General features: G+C 34.8%; 1 protein-coding gene across 2 annotated transcripts in view; it reads right to left on the reverse strand.

The window, feature by feature from the left end:
* Positions 1-935: 935 nt before the first annotated feature.
* The window catches only part of PRICKLE4 (prickle planar cell polarity protein 4), a 79,282-nt gene continuing 66,020 nt past the window's right edge, over positions 936-14,197 (reverse strand). For both annotated transcript variants that reach the window (XM_053706747.1, XM_053706746.1), the window contains 2 exons: positions 4,009-4,195; positions 936-2,396 (listed from right to left, as the gene is read on the reverse strand). In XM_053706747.1, coding sequence (XP_053562722.1) covers positions 1,810-2,396; positions 4,009-4,195 — 774 coding nt within the window. In that variant the 3' untranslated portion in view covers positions 936-1,809. The remainder of the gene's footprint in view (positions 2,397-4,008; positions 4,196-14,197) is intronic.

A 14,197-nucleotide genomic window follows, 5' to 3' on the forward strand; every position in this document is an offset into this window, starting at 1 on the left:
TGTCTTGCCTACAGTCAAGCATGGTGGTTGAGGTGTCATGATCTGGGCCTGCATGAGTGCTGCCGGCACTGGGGAGCTACAGTTCATTGAGGGAACCATGAATTGCAACATGTACTGTGACATACTGAAGCAGAGCATGATCCCCTCCCTTCGAAGACTGGGCCTGCAGGGCAATATTCCAACATGATAACGACCCCAAACACACCTCCAAGATGACCAATGCCTTGCTAAAGAAGCTGAGGGTAAAGGTGATGGACTGGCCAAGCATGTCTCCAGACCTAAACCCTATTGAGCATCTGTGGGGCATCCTCAAACGGAAGGTGAGGGAGTGCAAGGTCTCTAACATCTACCAGCTCTGTGGTGTCATCATGGAGGAGAGGCAGAGGACTTCACTGGCAACCTGTGAAGGTCTGGTGAACTCCATGCCCAAGAGGGTTAAGACAATGCTCGAAAATAATGGTGGCCACACAAAATATTGACACTTTGGGCCCAATTTGGACATTTCCACTTAGGGGTGTACTCACTTTTGTTGCCAACAGTTTAGACATTAATGGCTGTGTGTTGAGTTATTTTGAGGGGACAGCAAATTTACACTGTTATACAAGCTCTACACCCACTACTTTACATAGTAGCAAAGTGTCATTTCTTCAGTGTTGTCACATGAAAAGATATAAAAAAAATATTTACAAAAATGTGAGGGGTGTACTCCACTTTTGTGAGATACTGTATATATCAATGTTCTAAGAATAGTAAAAGCTGACATTGAAACAGTCATAACTTTTACTAAAAAAGCTTGTTCAAAACATTCATGTGCATTTTTAATTTTGAGTATTATGACCCTTTTAAAAAAAAAAAAAAAAAAAACACACTTTCTTTTGGAACTGCATATATAACAGTGGAATATATTATGTTCCTTTTGAAAAGATAATCACAGATTTTATTTACAAATATTCAGTATAGTTTAATAGAGAATTGAGTATAAATTAATTTAGTATTTAGAACTGCAACCATGTTGAAGAAGATAGTGTGTAATTGTACATACATCATGTGGTGCCATATCTACTTGAGTTAGAATTTTCTCTTCAGTGAGAGTTATCTCTCTAATTCTTGATAGTGTATTTACTTCCGTAAAAAGGTTGTATTGACTATCTTCCATATGACATGCATAACACCAGAATTGGAGAGATCTTGATTTAATGCATACAGGTCTTCACAAACGAAAGGGATTTTATAATCAACATTCAATCTCCCTGTTATACGTTTAATTAAGGAAAATAAAACATGCCGATATATTTTAATTATGTACTTTGCCTGATTTTGTTGTAAAAGATGTTTAAAAAGTGTACTTGCTTCACTTAATCCTAGAAAGGATGTACCTCGAAAATATTGTGGGTTTGGTTCCAGACCACCGCAATAAAGTGAATATTGCAATAAAGTGAGTCAAACAATTTTGGGGGGTTTTCCAGTGCATATAAAATTTACATTTACACTATACTTTAGTCTACTATGTGTGCAATACTATAATAATTGCAACAAATTATGCTAATTTGTTTTAAAAATGTTAAGACTTGGTTGATATGTTATTCTATAACAACACAACAAAAAATTACTTGTAATTACAAGGTCTTTACTGTTCCTTGAACTTCACACTAATGCTGATAGGATCTTTTGGCTGTATGTACAATAACTTCCATCTTTGGTCATGGTTGATTGAATCTCACAAATATTGGTTAAATAACATCCATAATGAAAAGATAGTTTAGTAGAATAGGTCACAGGAAGACAAATGGGAGTATCCAGCTCTCATCATTAGGATACTCGGCAGCTTTTTCTCCTACGTCTACTTTTAAGGGAGCTGTTTCTCCCAGGTACAGGAGAGGGAATGTCCCTAGATATGGGGTAATTTGGGATTGGAGTTCCAAGAAAAAAGCCTTCTGGCTCAGAGTCTGTTGAAGAACAGGACGTCTCCTCCTCCTCTTCCTTCACCATCTCCTCCCTGTATTCATGCAGCCTGGAGACACTTGCATCACAAGAAGCACTTCTGCACAGCTCTGTTTTCCCCTCCTGAGAGGTAATGCAAGCAGAGTCCTGCAGCGTGCAGATAAAAGCTGCCCTGTCTCTAGGGACATCTGGGTGATTATAGTGCTCACAGATCCGACGAGAGTTGTATTGCTGGCTCGGTATTCTGGCTATTGTCCCCATAGGAATCCTTTGAATGCTGGAATGATTGTGTTCCTTAGTGTCTAGGGTGGAACAGCACTGGTGGCAATAGAGGTTACCATCATGCACCGTGAACTTTGCTTTCTGGAGAGGTATCCTACAAATGATGCAATGGAAGCAGGAAGGTGACATATGCCAGTATTGTCCTATGAAGGTCACCAGATCACCGTCGGGATCTAGAACACAAAAAAGTAAAGCTAAGACTGGGAGAGAAGATAAAAGTCTCCTGAATGAGAAACTGTAGTCATAACCCGATTTTAACTTCAAGGGACAATAAAGTCAAAATTAAACATTCATGATTCAGGTAAACCATACAATAAAAAAATAAAATAAATATATATATATACAAACACACACACACACAGTTGTGCTCATAAGTTTATATACCCTGGCAGAATTTATGATTTCTTGGCCATTTTTCAGAGAATATGAATGATAACACAAAAACTTTTCTCTCACTCATGGTTAGTGTTTGGCTGAAGCCATTTATTATCAATCAACTGTTTTTACTCTTTTTAAATCATAATGACAACAGAAACTACCCAAATGACCCTGATCAAAAGTTTACATACCCCAGTTCTTAATATCGTGTATTGGGCAGCTTTTCCATCTGAGAAGATAAAGAGACTCATCCACAAATACCACAATAGACTTCAAGCTGTTATTGATGTAAAAGGGGGCAATACACAGTATTAAGAACTGGGGTATGTAAACTTTTGATCAGGGTCATTTGGGTAGTTTCTGTTGTCATTGTGATTTAAAAAGAGTAAACACAGTTGATTGATAAAAAATGGCTTCAGCCAAACACTAACCATGAGTGAAAGAAAAGTTTTTGTGTTATCATTCATATTCTCTGAAAAATGGCCACAACTGTATATCTGTATATATATATATATATATATATATATATATATATATATATATAATGTCAAGTAGCCGGTGGCCCAGCACTCCAAACTTTGTACACAAATAGTGATGGGTGCAATCCTAAAAATTCAGATACACAACTTGGTAGGAAAGGAGGGCACTCACAGGGTTTGAAATAGTCAAAAGGGTTTATTGAGAATTCATTGCAAGTTTATGCGTGAAAAATCATAGTCGACGTTTCGTCTCTTTCAATGAGCCTTCTTCAAGACAAATTTTTAAATAGTTACACACGGTCGGTTTATCCCCACCATATTCTATGGAGTTGGAGGTAGTTCTCCAAACCTTAGTGAATCATTTCCATAACATAACAAAGGAACGGAAGAGATTCTTCTCAAGATAAAACATTAAAGGGATATGAAACCCAAATTTTTCTTTCATGATTCAGATAGAGCATGCAATTTTAAGCAATTTTCTAATTTACTCTTATTATCACATTTACTTTGTTCTCTTGGTATGCTTTGTTGAATGAGCAGCAATGCACTACTGGATGCTGACTGAACACATGGGTTAGCCAATGACAATCAGTATATATATATATATATATATATATATATATATATATATATATATATATATGCAGCAACCAATCAGCAGCTAGAACCTAGTTTCTTTGCTCCTCCTGAGCTTACCTAGATAAACCTTTCAGCAAAGGATAACAAGAAAAGGAAGCAAATTAAATAATTGAAGTAAATAGGAAAGTTCTTTAACATTGTATTCTTTATCTGAATCATGAAATAAATGTTTGGGTTTCATGTCCCTTTAACTTGATTATGTTTTTTATGCAAATGACTAAATGCCCCAAAATTGAAATCCTAGAGCTCAAAGTCAATTTGTTAAGTTTATCCCCACCATATTACTTACTGACAGGCTCCCCACAGGCCTCGCAGCTCTCAGCATACAGACACAGAAAACAGCCACTGCAGAATGGTCTCCCACCCTTCATGATATACTGGCTGCCGCCCAGTACCCCATCACATTCCCAACAACGAAAATGGTCCACGTGCCAGCGATGCCCCTCTGCTATGATACATTCGTCTGACAATATGAGCTATATAGAAAGAGTGACAGGAGGAAAATAATATTAATGAAGCATTAAAAGTAAGTATATTACATACATATATATATATATATATATATATATATATATATATTTTATTGTATAGTATATATCTATATATCTGTAGTGAGTACTACATTGCAAAAGATCTGCATACAAAATAAATATTTTACAATCATTTAAGGTGTAATTGTGTTAAAGTTGCATTGTTTTGCTGTCTCACAGCATATTGAAGAATGCACGAAAGCCTCTATATAGACAGTTATTTAAAAAACATGATATACATAGATCCTTACACAAAGACTTGGGGGTATTGGCCGAACTGGAAAATAAACAATTACTTTAACTGCTTGGTCAAGAGGATAAAATAAATGCTTTACAACTTAAAGGGACACTAAACCCAACATTTTTATTTCATGATTCAGGTAGAGAATACAATTTTAAATAACATTCCAATTTAATGTAATTTACTATTACCTAATTTGCTTCATTCTTTAAATATCCTTTGTTGAAGAAATAGCAATGCACATGGGTAAGCCAATCACACAAGGCAGCAATGTGCAGCGACCAATCAGCAGCTGCAGAGCATATCTAGATATGCTTTTCAGCAAATAATATCAAGAGAATGAAGCAAGTTAGATAATAGCAGTAAATTAGAAAGTTGTTTAAAATTGCATGCTCCTTCTAAATCATGAAAGAAAAAACATAATTTATGTAAGAACTTACCTGATAAATTCATTTCTTTCATATTAGCAAGAGTCCATGAGCTAGTGACGTATGGGATATACATTCCTACCAGGAGGGGCAAAGTTTCCCAAACCTCAAAATGCCTATAAATACACCCCTCACCACACCCACAATTCAGTTTAACGAATAGCCAAGAAGTGGGGTGATAAAAAAGTGCGAAAGCATATAAAATAAGGAATTGGAATAATTGTGCTTTATACAAAATCATAACCACCACAAAAAAAGGGCGGGCCTCATGGACTCTTGCTAATATGAAAGAAATGAATTTATCAGGTAAGTTCTTACATAAATTATGTTTTCTTTCATGTAATTAGCAAGAGTCCATGAGCTAGTGACGTATGGGATAATGACTACCCAAGATGTGGATCTTTCCACACAAGAGTCACTAGAGAGGGAGGGATTTTTTTTTTTATTTTTTTTTTTTTTTTTTTTTTTTTTTTTTTTTTTTTTTTTTTTTTTTTTTTTTTTTTTTTTTTTTTTTTTTTTTTTTTTTTTTTTTTTTTTTTTTTTTTTTTTTTTTTTATTTTTTTTTTTTTTTTTTTTTTTTTTTTTTTTTTTTTTTTTTTTTTTTTTATTTTTTTTTTTTTTTTTTTTTTTTTTTTTTTTTTTTTTTTTTTTTTTTTTTTTTTTTTTTTTTTTTTTTTTTTTTTTTTTTTTTTTTTTTTTTTTTTTTTTTTTTTTTTTTTTTTTTTTTTTTTTTTTTTTTTTTTTTTTTTTTTTTTTTTTTTTTTTTTTTTTTTTTTTTTTTTTTTTTTTTTTTTTTTTTTTTTTTTTTTTTTTTTTTTTTTTTTTTTTATTTTTTTTTTTTTTTTTTTTTTTTTTTTTTTTTTTTTTTTTTTTTTTTTTTTTTTTTTTTTTTTTTTTTAAAATAAAGACAGCCAATTCCTGCTGAAAATAATCCACACCCAAAATAAAGTTTAACGAAAAACATAAGCAGAAGATTCAAACTGAAACCGCTGCCTGAAGTACTTTTCTACCAAAAACTGCTTCAGAAGAAGAAAATACATCAAAATGGTAGAATTTAGTAAAAGTATGCAAAGAGGACCAAGTTGCTGCTTTGCAGATCTGGTTAACCGAAGCTTCATTCCTAAACGCCCAGGAAGTAGAAACTGACCTAGTAGAATGAGCTGTAATTCTCTGAGGCGGAATTTTACCCGACTCAACATAGGCAAGATGAATTAAAGATTTCAACTAAGATGCCAAAGAAATGGCAGAAGCTTTCTGGCCTTTTCTAGAACCGGAAAAGATAACAAATAGACTAGAAGTCTTACGGAAAGATTTCGTAGCTTCAACATAATATTTCAAAGCTCTAACAACATCCAAAGAATGCAACGATTTCTCCTTAGAATTCTTAGGATTAGGACATAATGAAGGAACCACAATTTCTCTACTAATGTTGTTGGAATTCACAACTTTAGGTAAAAATTCAAAAGAAGTTCGCAACACTGCCTTATCCTGATGAAAAATCAGAAAAGGAGACTCACAAGAAAGAGCAGATAATTCAGAAACTCTTCTGGCAGAAGAGATGGCCAAAAGGAACAAAACTTTCCAAGAAAGTAATTTAATGTCCAATGAATGCATAGGTTCAAACGGAGGAGCTTGAAGAGCTCCCAGAACCAAATTCAAACTCCAAGGAGGAGAAATTGACTTAATGACAGGTTTTATACGAACCAAAGCTTGTACAAAACAATGAATATCAGGAAGAATAGCAATCTTTTTGTGAAAAAGAACAGAATTGATCCAAATTTCCTTGAAAAAACGTAACCTGCCCCCTACCAGCTGAGCTGGAATGAGGGCTGGCTTGGATTTATTCCAGACTGGAGATGGTTTCCAAACTGAAACTGCTCCTGAGGATGAAGGATCAGGCTTTTGTTCTTTGTTGAAACGAAAGGAACGAAAACGATTATTAGCCCTGCTTTTACCTTTAGATTTTTTATTCTGTGGTAAAAAAGTTCCTTTCCCACCAGTAACAGTTGAAATGATGGAATCCAACTGAGAACCAAATAATTTGTTACCCTGGAAAGAAATAGAAAGTAAAGTTGATTTAGAAGCCATATCAGCATTCCAAGTTTTAAGCCATAAAGCTCTTCTAGCTAAAATAGCTAGAGACATAAACCTGACATCAACTCTGATAATATCAAAAATGGCATCACAGATAAAATTATTAGCATGCTGAAGAAGAATAATAATGTCATGAGAATCACGATGTGTTACTTGTTGCGCTAAAGTTTCCAACCAAAAAGTTGAAGCTGCAGCAACATCAGCCAAAGATATAGCAGGTCTAAGAAGATTACCTGAACACAGATAAGCTTTCCTTAGAAAGGACTCAATTTTCCTATCTAGAGGATCCTTAAACGAAGTACCATCTGACGTAGGAATAGTAGTACGTTTAGCAAGGGTAGAAATAGCCCCATCAACTTTAGGGATTTTGTCCCAAAATTCTAATCTGTCAGACGGCACAGGATATAAATGCTTAAAACGTTTAGAAGGAGTAAATGAATTACCCAATTTATCCCATTCTTTGGAAATTACTGCAGAAATAGCATTAGGAACAGGAAAAACTTCTGGAATAACCACAGGAGCTTTAAATACCTTATCCAAATGTTTAGAATTAGTATCAAGAGGACCAGAATCCTCTATTTCTAAATCAATTAGAACTTCTTTAAGTAAAGAACGAATAAATTCCATTTTAAATAAATATGAAGATTTATCAGCATCAACCTCAGAGACAGAATCCTCTGAACCAGAGGAGTCATCAGAATCAGAATGATGATGTTCATTTAAAAATTCATCTGTAGGGAGAGAAGTTTTAAAAGATTTTTTACGTTTACTAGAAGGAGAAATAACAGACATAGCCTTCTTTATGGATTCAGAAACAAAATCTCTTATATTATCAGGAACATTCTGCACCTTAGATGTTGAGGGAACTGCAACAGGCAATGGTACTTTACTAAAGGAAATATTATCTGCTTTAACAAGTTTGTCATGACAATCAATACAAACAACAGCTGGAGAAATAGCTACCAAAAGTTTACAGCAGATACACTTAGCTTTGGTAGATTCAGCACTTGACAGCGATTTTCCTGTAGTATCTTCTGACTCAGATGCAACGTGAGACATCTTGCAATATGTAAGAGAAAAAACAACATATATATAAAGCAAAATTGATCAAATTCCTTAAATGACAGTTTCAGGAATGGGAAAAAATGCCAAAGAACAAGCTTCTAGCAACCAGAAGCAATAAAAAATGAGACTTAAATAATGTGGAGACAAAAGCGACGCCCATATTTTTTCGCGCCAAATAAGACGCCCACATTATTTGGCGCCTAAATGCTTTTTGGCGCCAAAAATGACGCCACATCCGGAACGCCGACATTTTTGGCGCGAAATAACGTCAAAAAATGACGCAACTTCCGGCGACACGTATGACGCCGGAAACGGAAATAGAATTTTTGCGCCAAAAAAGTCCGCGCCAAGAATGACGCAATAAAATGAAGCATTTTCAGCCCCCGCGAGCCTAACAGCCCACAGGGAAGAGTCAAATTTTTGAAGGTAAGAAAAAATGGTTAAATCAAAATGCATTATCCCAAATATGAAACTGACTGTCTGAAAATAAGGAAAGTTGAACATTCTGAGTCAAGGCAAATAAATGTTTGAATACATATATTTAGAACTTTATAAACAAAGTGCCCAACCATAGCTTGGAGTGTCACAGAAAATAAGACTTACTTACCCCAGGACACTCATCTACATATAGCAGATAGCCAAACCAGTACTGAAACGAGAATCAGCAGAGGTAATGGTATATATATATAAGAGTATATCGTCGATCTGAAAAGGGAGGTAAGAGATGAATCTCTACGACCGATAACAGAGAACCTATGAAATAGACCCCGTAGAAGGAGATCACTGCATTCAAATAGGCAATACTCTCCTCACATCCCTCTGACATTCACTGCACGCTGAGAGGAAAACTGGGCTCCAACTTGCTGCGGAGCGCATATCAACGTAGAATCTAGCACAAACTTACTTCACCACCTCCATCGGAGGCAAAGTTTGTAAAACTGAATTGTGGGTGTGGGGAGGGGTGTATTTATAGGCATTTTGAGGTTTGGGAAACTTTGCCCCTCCTGGTAGGAATGTATATCCCATACGTCACTAGCTCATGGACTCTTGCTAATTACATGAAAGAAAATGTGGGTTTCATGTCCCTTTAAGCAATATCACAATGAATAAGCAGGGTTGTTTGCTAGCGAGGCGACTTAAGAGGCAAAGTGGTAAATCCAATATCTTATAGATAAGAGATACAAAGTCAGCACTATTCCTCTAAAGATACTGCCGAAAAAAAATATTATGAAAACCTATGCATCCTACATCCTCAATATGCCAATAGTCCTCAGGGACTTATTACCCCTTCTCAGGTCTTAAGTTATTTATTAGATTATGTGTCAGATTACGAGTGAAGTGCAAATGTTTGCGTGCGAGTACTAAGGGGATCATTGCGGGCGTTTGCGTTGTCGGGCTTATCGCTGGTATTATGAGTTGAAAGTAATTTACGCTAGAATAATTACAGCATAGTTACATTTATAATAACACCATCTAATAAAAATTATTCAAAAAACAATATTGCACACAAAAGTTATAAGGGCTCAAAGATGTTAGAAAAAAAGGCAGGCAAAGGGCTTTAACATAGACATACATACATATACTTGTGTAAAGATGGATATGTGTGTGTGTGTGTGTGTGTATATATATATATATATATATATGTATATGTATGTGTGTCTATATATGTGTACATATGTATTTATATGTGTATATATGTATTTACAGACATATATATATACACATATAAACACATAAATACATATGTATATATATATATATATATATATATATATATATATATATATATATATATATATATATATATATATATATATATATATAAAAGTGCATTGGAGCCCTTTGCTGGCAAGTAAATAAAAACAGATTTATGCAATATTCATTTTTAATAAAGGTTTTAGCTATGTATTTACTGTAAATATTCCACATTCCAATGTTCTGCACATAGAAAAATATGTACTATGTATTTCTAAATAGATATTACTATAAATATTTGTATATATCTATACCTTTATATAATCATGTATTAAGCGAGAGTTAGGTTTTTCTTCCACTTTTTTTTTTTCTTCATTGACTTCTGTTTGGGAACATGTGAACACGCACACAATATTCTAACTACGGCTTTTTGCGCTCGTTGGGTTAGCGCGCAAATTAAAACAGTTTTTCTTTCAACTCATGCACAACCCGACAAGCGCAAAAAGCTTACTTCTAGCGCAATTAACGCTCGAGCGGGAGCATTAATTAGCACTCCACTTGTAATCTGGCCCTATATTTCATTAAAAATTCAACTAATGGTAAATCCCAAGGCCCTAATGGGTTCTCATACTCATGTTACTCAACCTTTAAAGATACTCTATTCCAACCCTTGTTTTCTTACTTTCAGAAAATTGATGAAAAAAAAAATGATTCCCATCTTCATCTTTTCAAGTGCACATTGTTGTCTTATCGTCTTATATCTCTAGTGAACAATGACAACTCTATGCCAATACTTTATTAATGACCAGGTTGGCTTCATCACCCATAGAGAAGCCAAAGATAATACTATACGTGCCTTAAACCTGATTACTTATGCACAGTCAAACAATATTCCAGCTCTTCTCCTTTCTACTGATGTAGAAAAAGCGTCATATCGAGTCAGCTGGCCTTTTATATATGCCTCTTTATAAAGCATGAGTTTTAGTGAGACAACTCTGACCAGAATCTTTGCTTTACTTTACCAAGCGCTAGATTATGGGGTCTTGTCAAATCCTTTTTAAACCTCAAATGGTACCAGACAGGAGTGCCCTCTATCTCCACACTGCTGTGTGCCTGCATCAGATGCTGGCTATCAAAATATAGCAAAATACAAATATTCAAGGCCTTACCATGCAAATTGTCCCTGTTTGTGGATAATATTTTGTTTACACTATCTGATTCAAAGTCATCCATAGTACATAAACTTTTTAATAAATTATACTAAACCAAAGATTCTAAATATCACCCTATCTCTGAAGAAGGAAAAGGAGATACAACTAATTTGCCATTTTCAATGGTGCCCCACATCTATGAAGTATCAATGTATCTGGGAGTTTATTTGGCCACCTCCTTAAAAAATATATGAATTAAACTATATCCCACTCAAAAATACAATTGATAGAGACCTATCATCTGGGCAAACAAAAAAAATGTAATGTTGTATATTTTACAGGCTCTTCCAATAACTCTTCCCACCTATTTTATATTATCAGCACCAAAAGTGTTTGGTAATTTCATATGGAATAGGAGGCACCCCAGAATTAGCAACAAATTATGTAAATGATTAGTCCACACAGATGAATTGGGAGTTCTCAACCAGGAGCTATATTGATATATCAATTTGTATATCCACTATGACCACAAACTATGGATCTCACTGGAACATCAAATGAGCAGCATAGATCTCGTAGGTGTGTTATGCTGGCAACCCACACAACACTCATATCCCTCCCACTAACAGAACCCAATAATCAAATAAAAGTTTATTGTATGGAAATTTCCATATCTAACTTCCAGACCCTCCCCTCTAACCTCATAAGCCTTTAACTCTGAATTCTCCAGGGAACGTGAGATACTTATGTTATGCATTACAAAGGTGAGGCACATGGGCATTGGGCACATTCTTCTCTATATGGTCACAGACGAATCAAGTATTTTTTCCCAATCATTAACGCAAGAAAAAGGCTTCACTTAATAATTGGTTCAACTTTATATTATATATAATTGGTTCAAATTTATATTTTACATGGTTAAATGTAACAAAAAAGAAACCAATGTTTGATCAAGCATGAGCAAAAAATAAATAAATAACAAAAAAGCAAACAAAAACTGAGCAAATTTATGCTGCTTAAAAAGGCCTAAAAAGGTGTTCAATAGGTCAAGGTTGTAGAATTTAAAAAATCCAAAGAAAAGTTATTGTTTTTGAAGATTACTGTAGTCATATTTTTTTTTATAGAACACCATTTCTTTTTATGAAAACATCTCATAGTGTATACATTTTTCTTAATAAATATGGAAAGGACAGCTGACTTACAGACTAAACAAGCCTTAGTGAATGTTGGCTATTAAAACCCTTTGAAGGGTAATATACTATAATGTCACATTTTGCTTTTTTTTGTCACAAGATGGCGACAAAGTGCCTTTATTCTTGAAAAGTATATTTTGATCAATAACAAAGAAGAATGTCACAGTCTTATTAAACTGTATAATAATATCATATTTATTGTTTAATAATGAGCATAATTATCAATGTCTGAAGAATAAGCATTAAAACGCAATGAAGTCAAACAAACGTTTATGATCTAGTGAACATTTAACCCCTTAAGGACAAAGGTTTTTTCCCAGGGTCCATGTTTAAATGACAGAGCCATTACTTTTTATGGACGCAGCTCATAACATCCATTATGTAAAAGGCAGCTGACTAACAGACCATACAAGTCTTAATGAATCAAGGAAATAAAGGGGTCACAATCTAAAGTTAGAGGGTAGCAGATTCAGGAGAAATTTGAGGAAGCATTTTTTTACAGATAGGGTGGTGGATTCATGGAATAAACTTCCATTTGAGGTGGTAAACACAAAGGGGCCTATCTATCAAACTCCGAAAGGAGCTTGACAGCCCGTGTTTCTGGCAAGTCTTCAGACTCGCCAGAATCAGCAGTTATGAAGCAGCGGTCACAAAGACCGCTGCTCCATAACCCTGTCCGCCTGCTCTGAGCAGGCGTACAGGAATCGCAACAATTCAACCCGATCGAGTACGATCGGGTTGATTGACAGCTCCCTGCTGGCGGCCCATTGGCCGCGAGTCAGCAGGGGGCAGTGTTGCACCAGCAGCTCTTGTGAGCTGCTGGTGCAATGTTAAATGCGGAGAGCGTATTGCTCTCTGCATTTAGCGAGGTCTTGCGGACCTGATCCGCACTGTCGGATCAGGTCCGCAAGACCTTTGATAAATAGGGGCCAAAGACTGTAAAGGAATTCAAAAATGCCTGGGACATGCATAAGGCTATCCTAAGAACAAAGTAACATGTAATATGGGAAGACTTGATGGGCCTTTTTGGTTCTTATCTACCATCAAATTCTATGTAAGTTCCCACGGGAATAGGGCCCTCAATTCCCCCTGTATTTGTCTGTAAAATTTTGTGTCTTATCGTATTGTTTCTCCACTGTACTGTTATCCTTGTAGGACCAGTCTTTTATGGGACACCTTGAAAGTGGTGACTGGCTTAAGCAGAATATGGCCATATTGTGTGACTAAGATCCCATCTTTATTTAAAAAAAATTTAAAAAAATTATGAAATATTAAGAAGGCAATTTTTGCAGCATTAATGAAAAAATGAAAAAAGTTAAAATATGTGAAATAATTTGTGGTCTCATGTGTCTTGAGGTGCGCCAATACCTGCTCTCATTATCCTTGTACCCATGGGCAGCGCTGCGGAATCTGTTGGCGCTTTATAAATAAAGAATAATAATAATAATATGTTCCTATGTTTCTTTGAAGGGCAACAGACTGTAATGTCACATTTTGCTTTTTTGCCACAAGGTGCCTATATTCTTGAAAATTATTATTATTGATCACTAACAGCAGACAAAGTGTAAATAAAAAAATAGTTAATGTCATATTTATTGTTTACTAAGGAGAATGATTATCAATGTTTCAGGAATAAGCAATAAAGGGATAATGAAGTCAAACATACTATTATGATTCAGACAGAACGAACATTTATTTAACATCTCGCAGGGACAACATAAAACCCAACATTTTCCTTTCATGATTCAGAATGAACATACAATTTTAAACAACTTTCCAATTTACTTCTATTAGCAAATTTTCTAGGTTTTCTTGTTATCCTTTATTGAAAGGCAGGACGGTATGATCAGGAGTGTGCATGTGCCTGCAGCACTATACGGCAGCAGTTTTGCAACCGTGTAATACATTAGCAAGAGCACTAGATGGCAGCACTATTTCCTGTCATGTAGAGCTCCAGTCCAGACATGTGCACGCGACCTAACTAGATATCACTTCAACAAAGAATAACAAGAGAACAAAGTAAATTTGATAATAGACGTAAATTGGAAACTTTAAAAAAAATTGTATTCTCTATCTGAATC

This window comes from Bombina bombina, chromosome 3, assembly GCF_027579735.1.
Source record: "Bombina bombina isolate aBomBom1 chromosome 3, aBomBom1.pri, whole genome shotgun sequence".
Classification (NCBI taxonomy): Eukaryota; Metazoa; Chordata; class Amphibia; order Anura; family Bombinatoridae; genus Bombina; species Bombina bombina.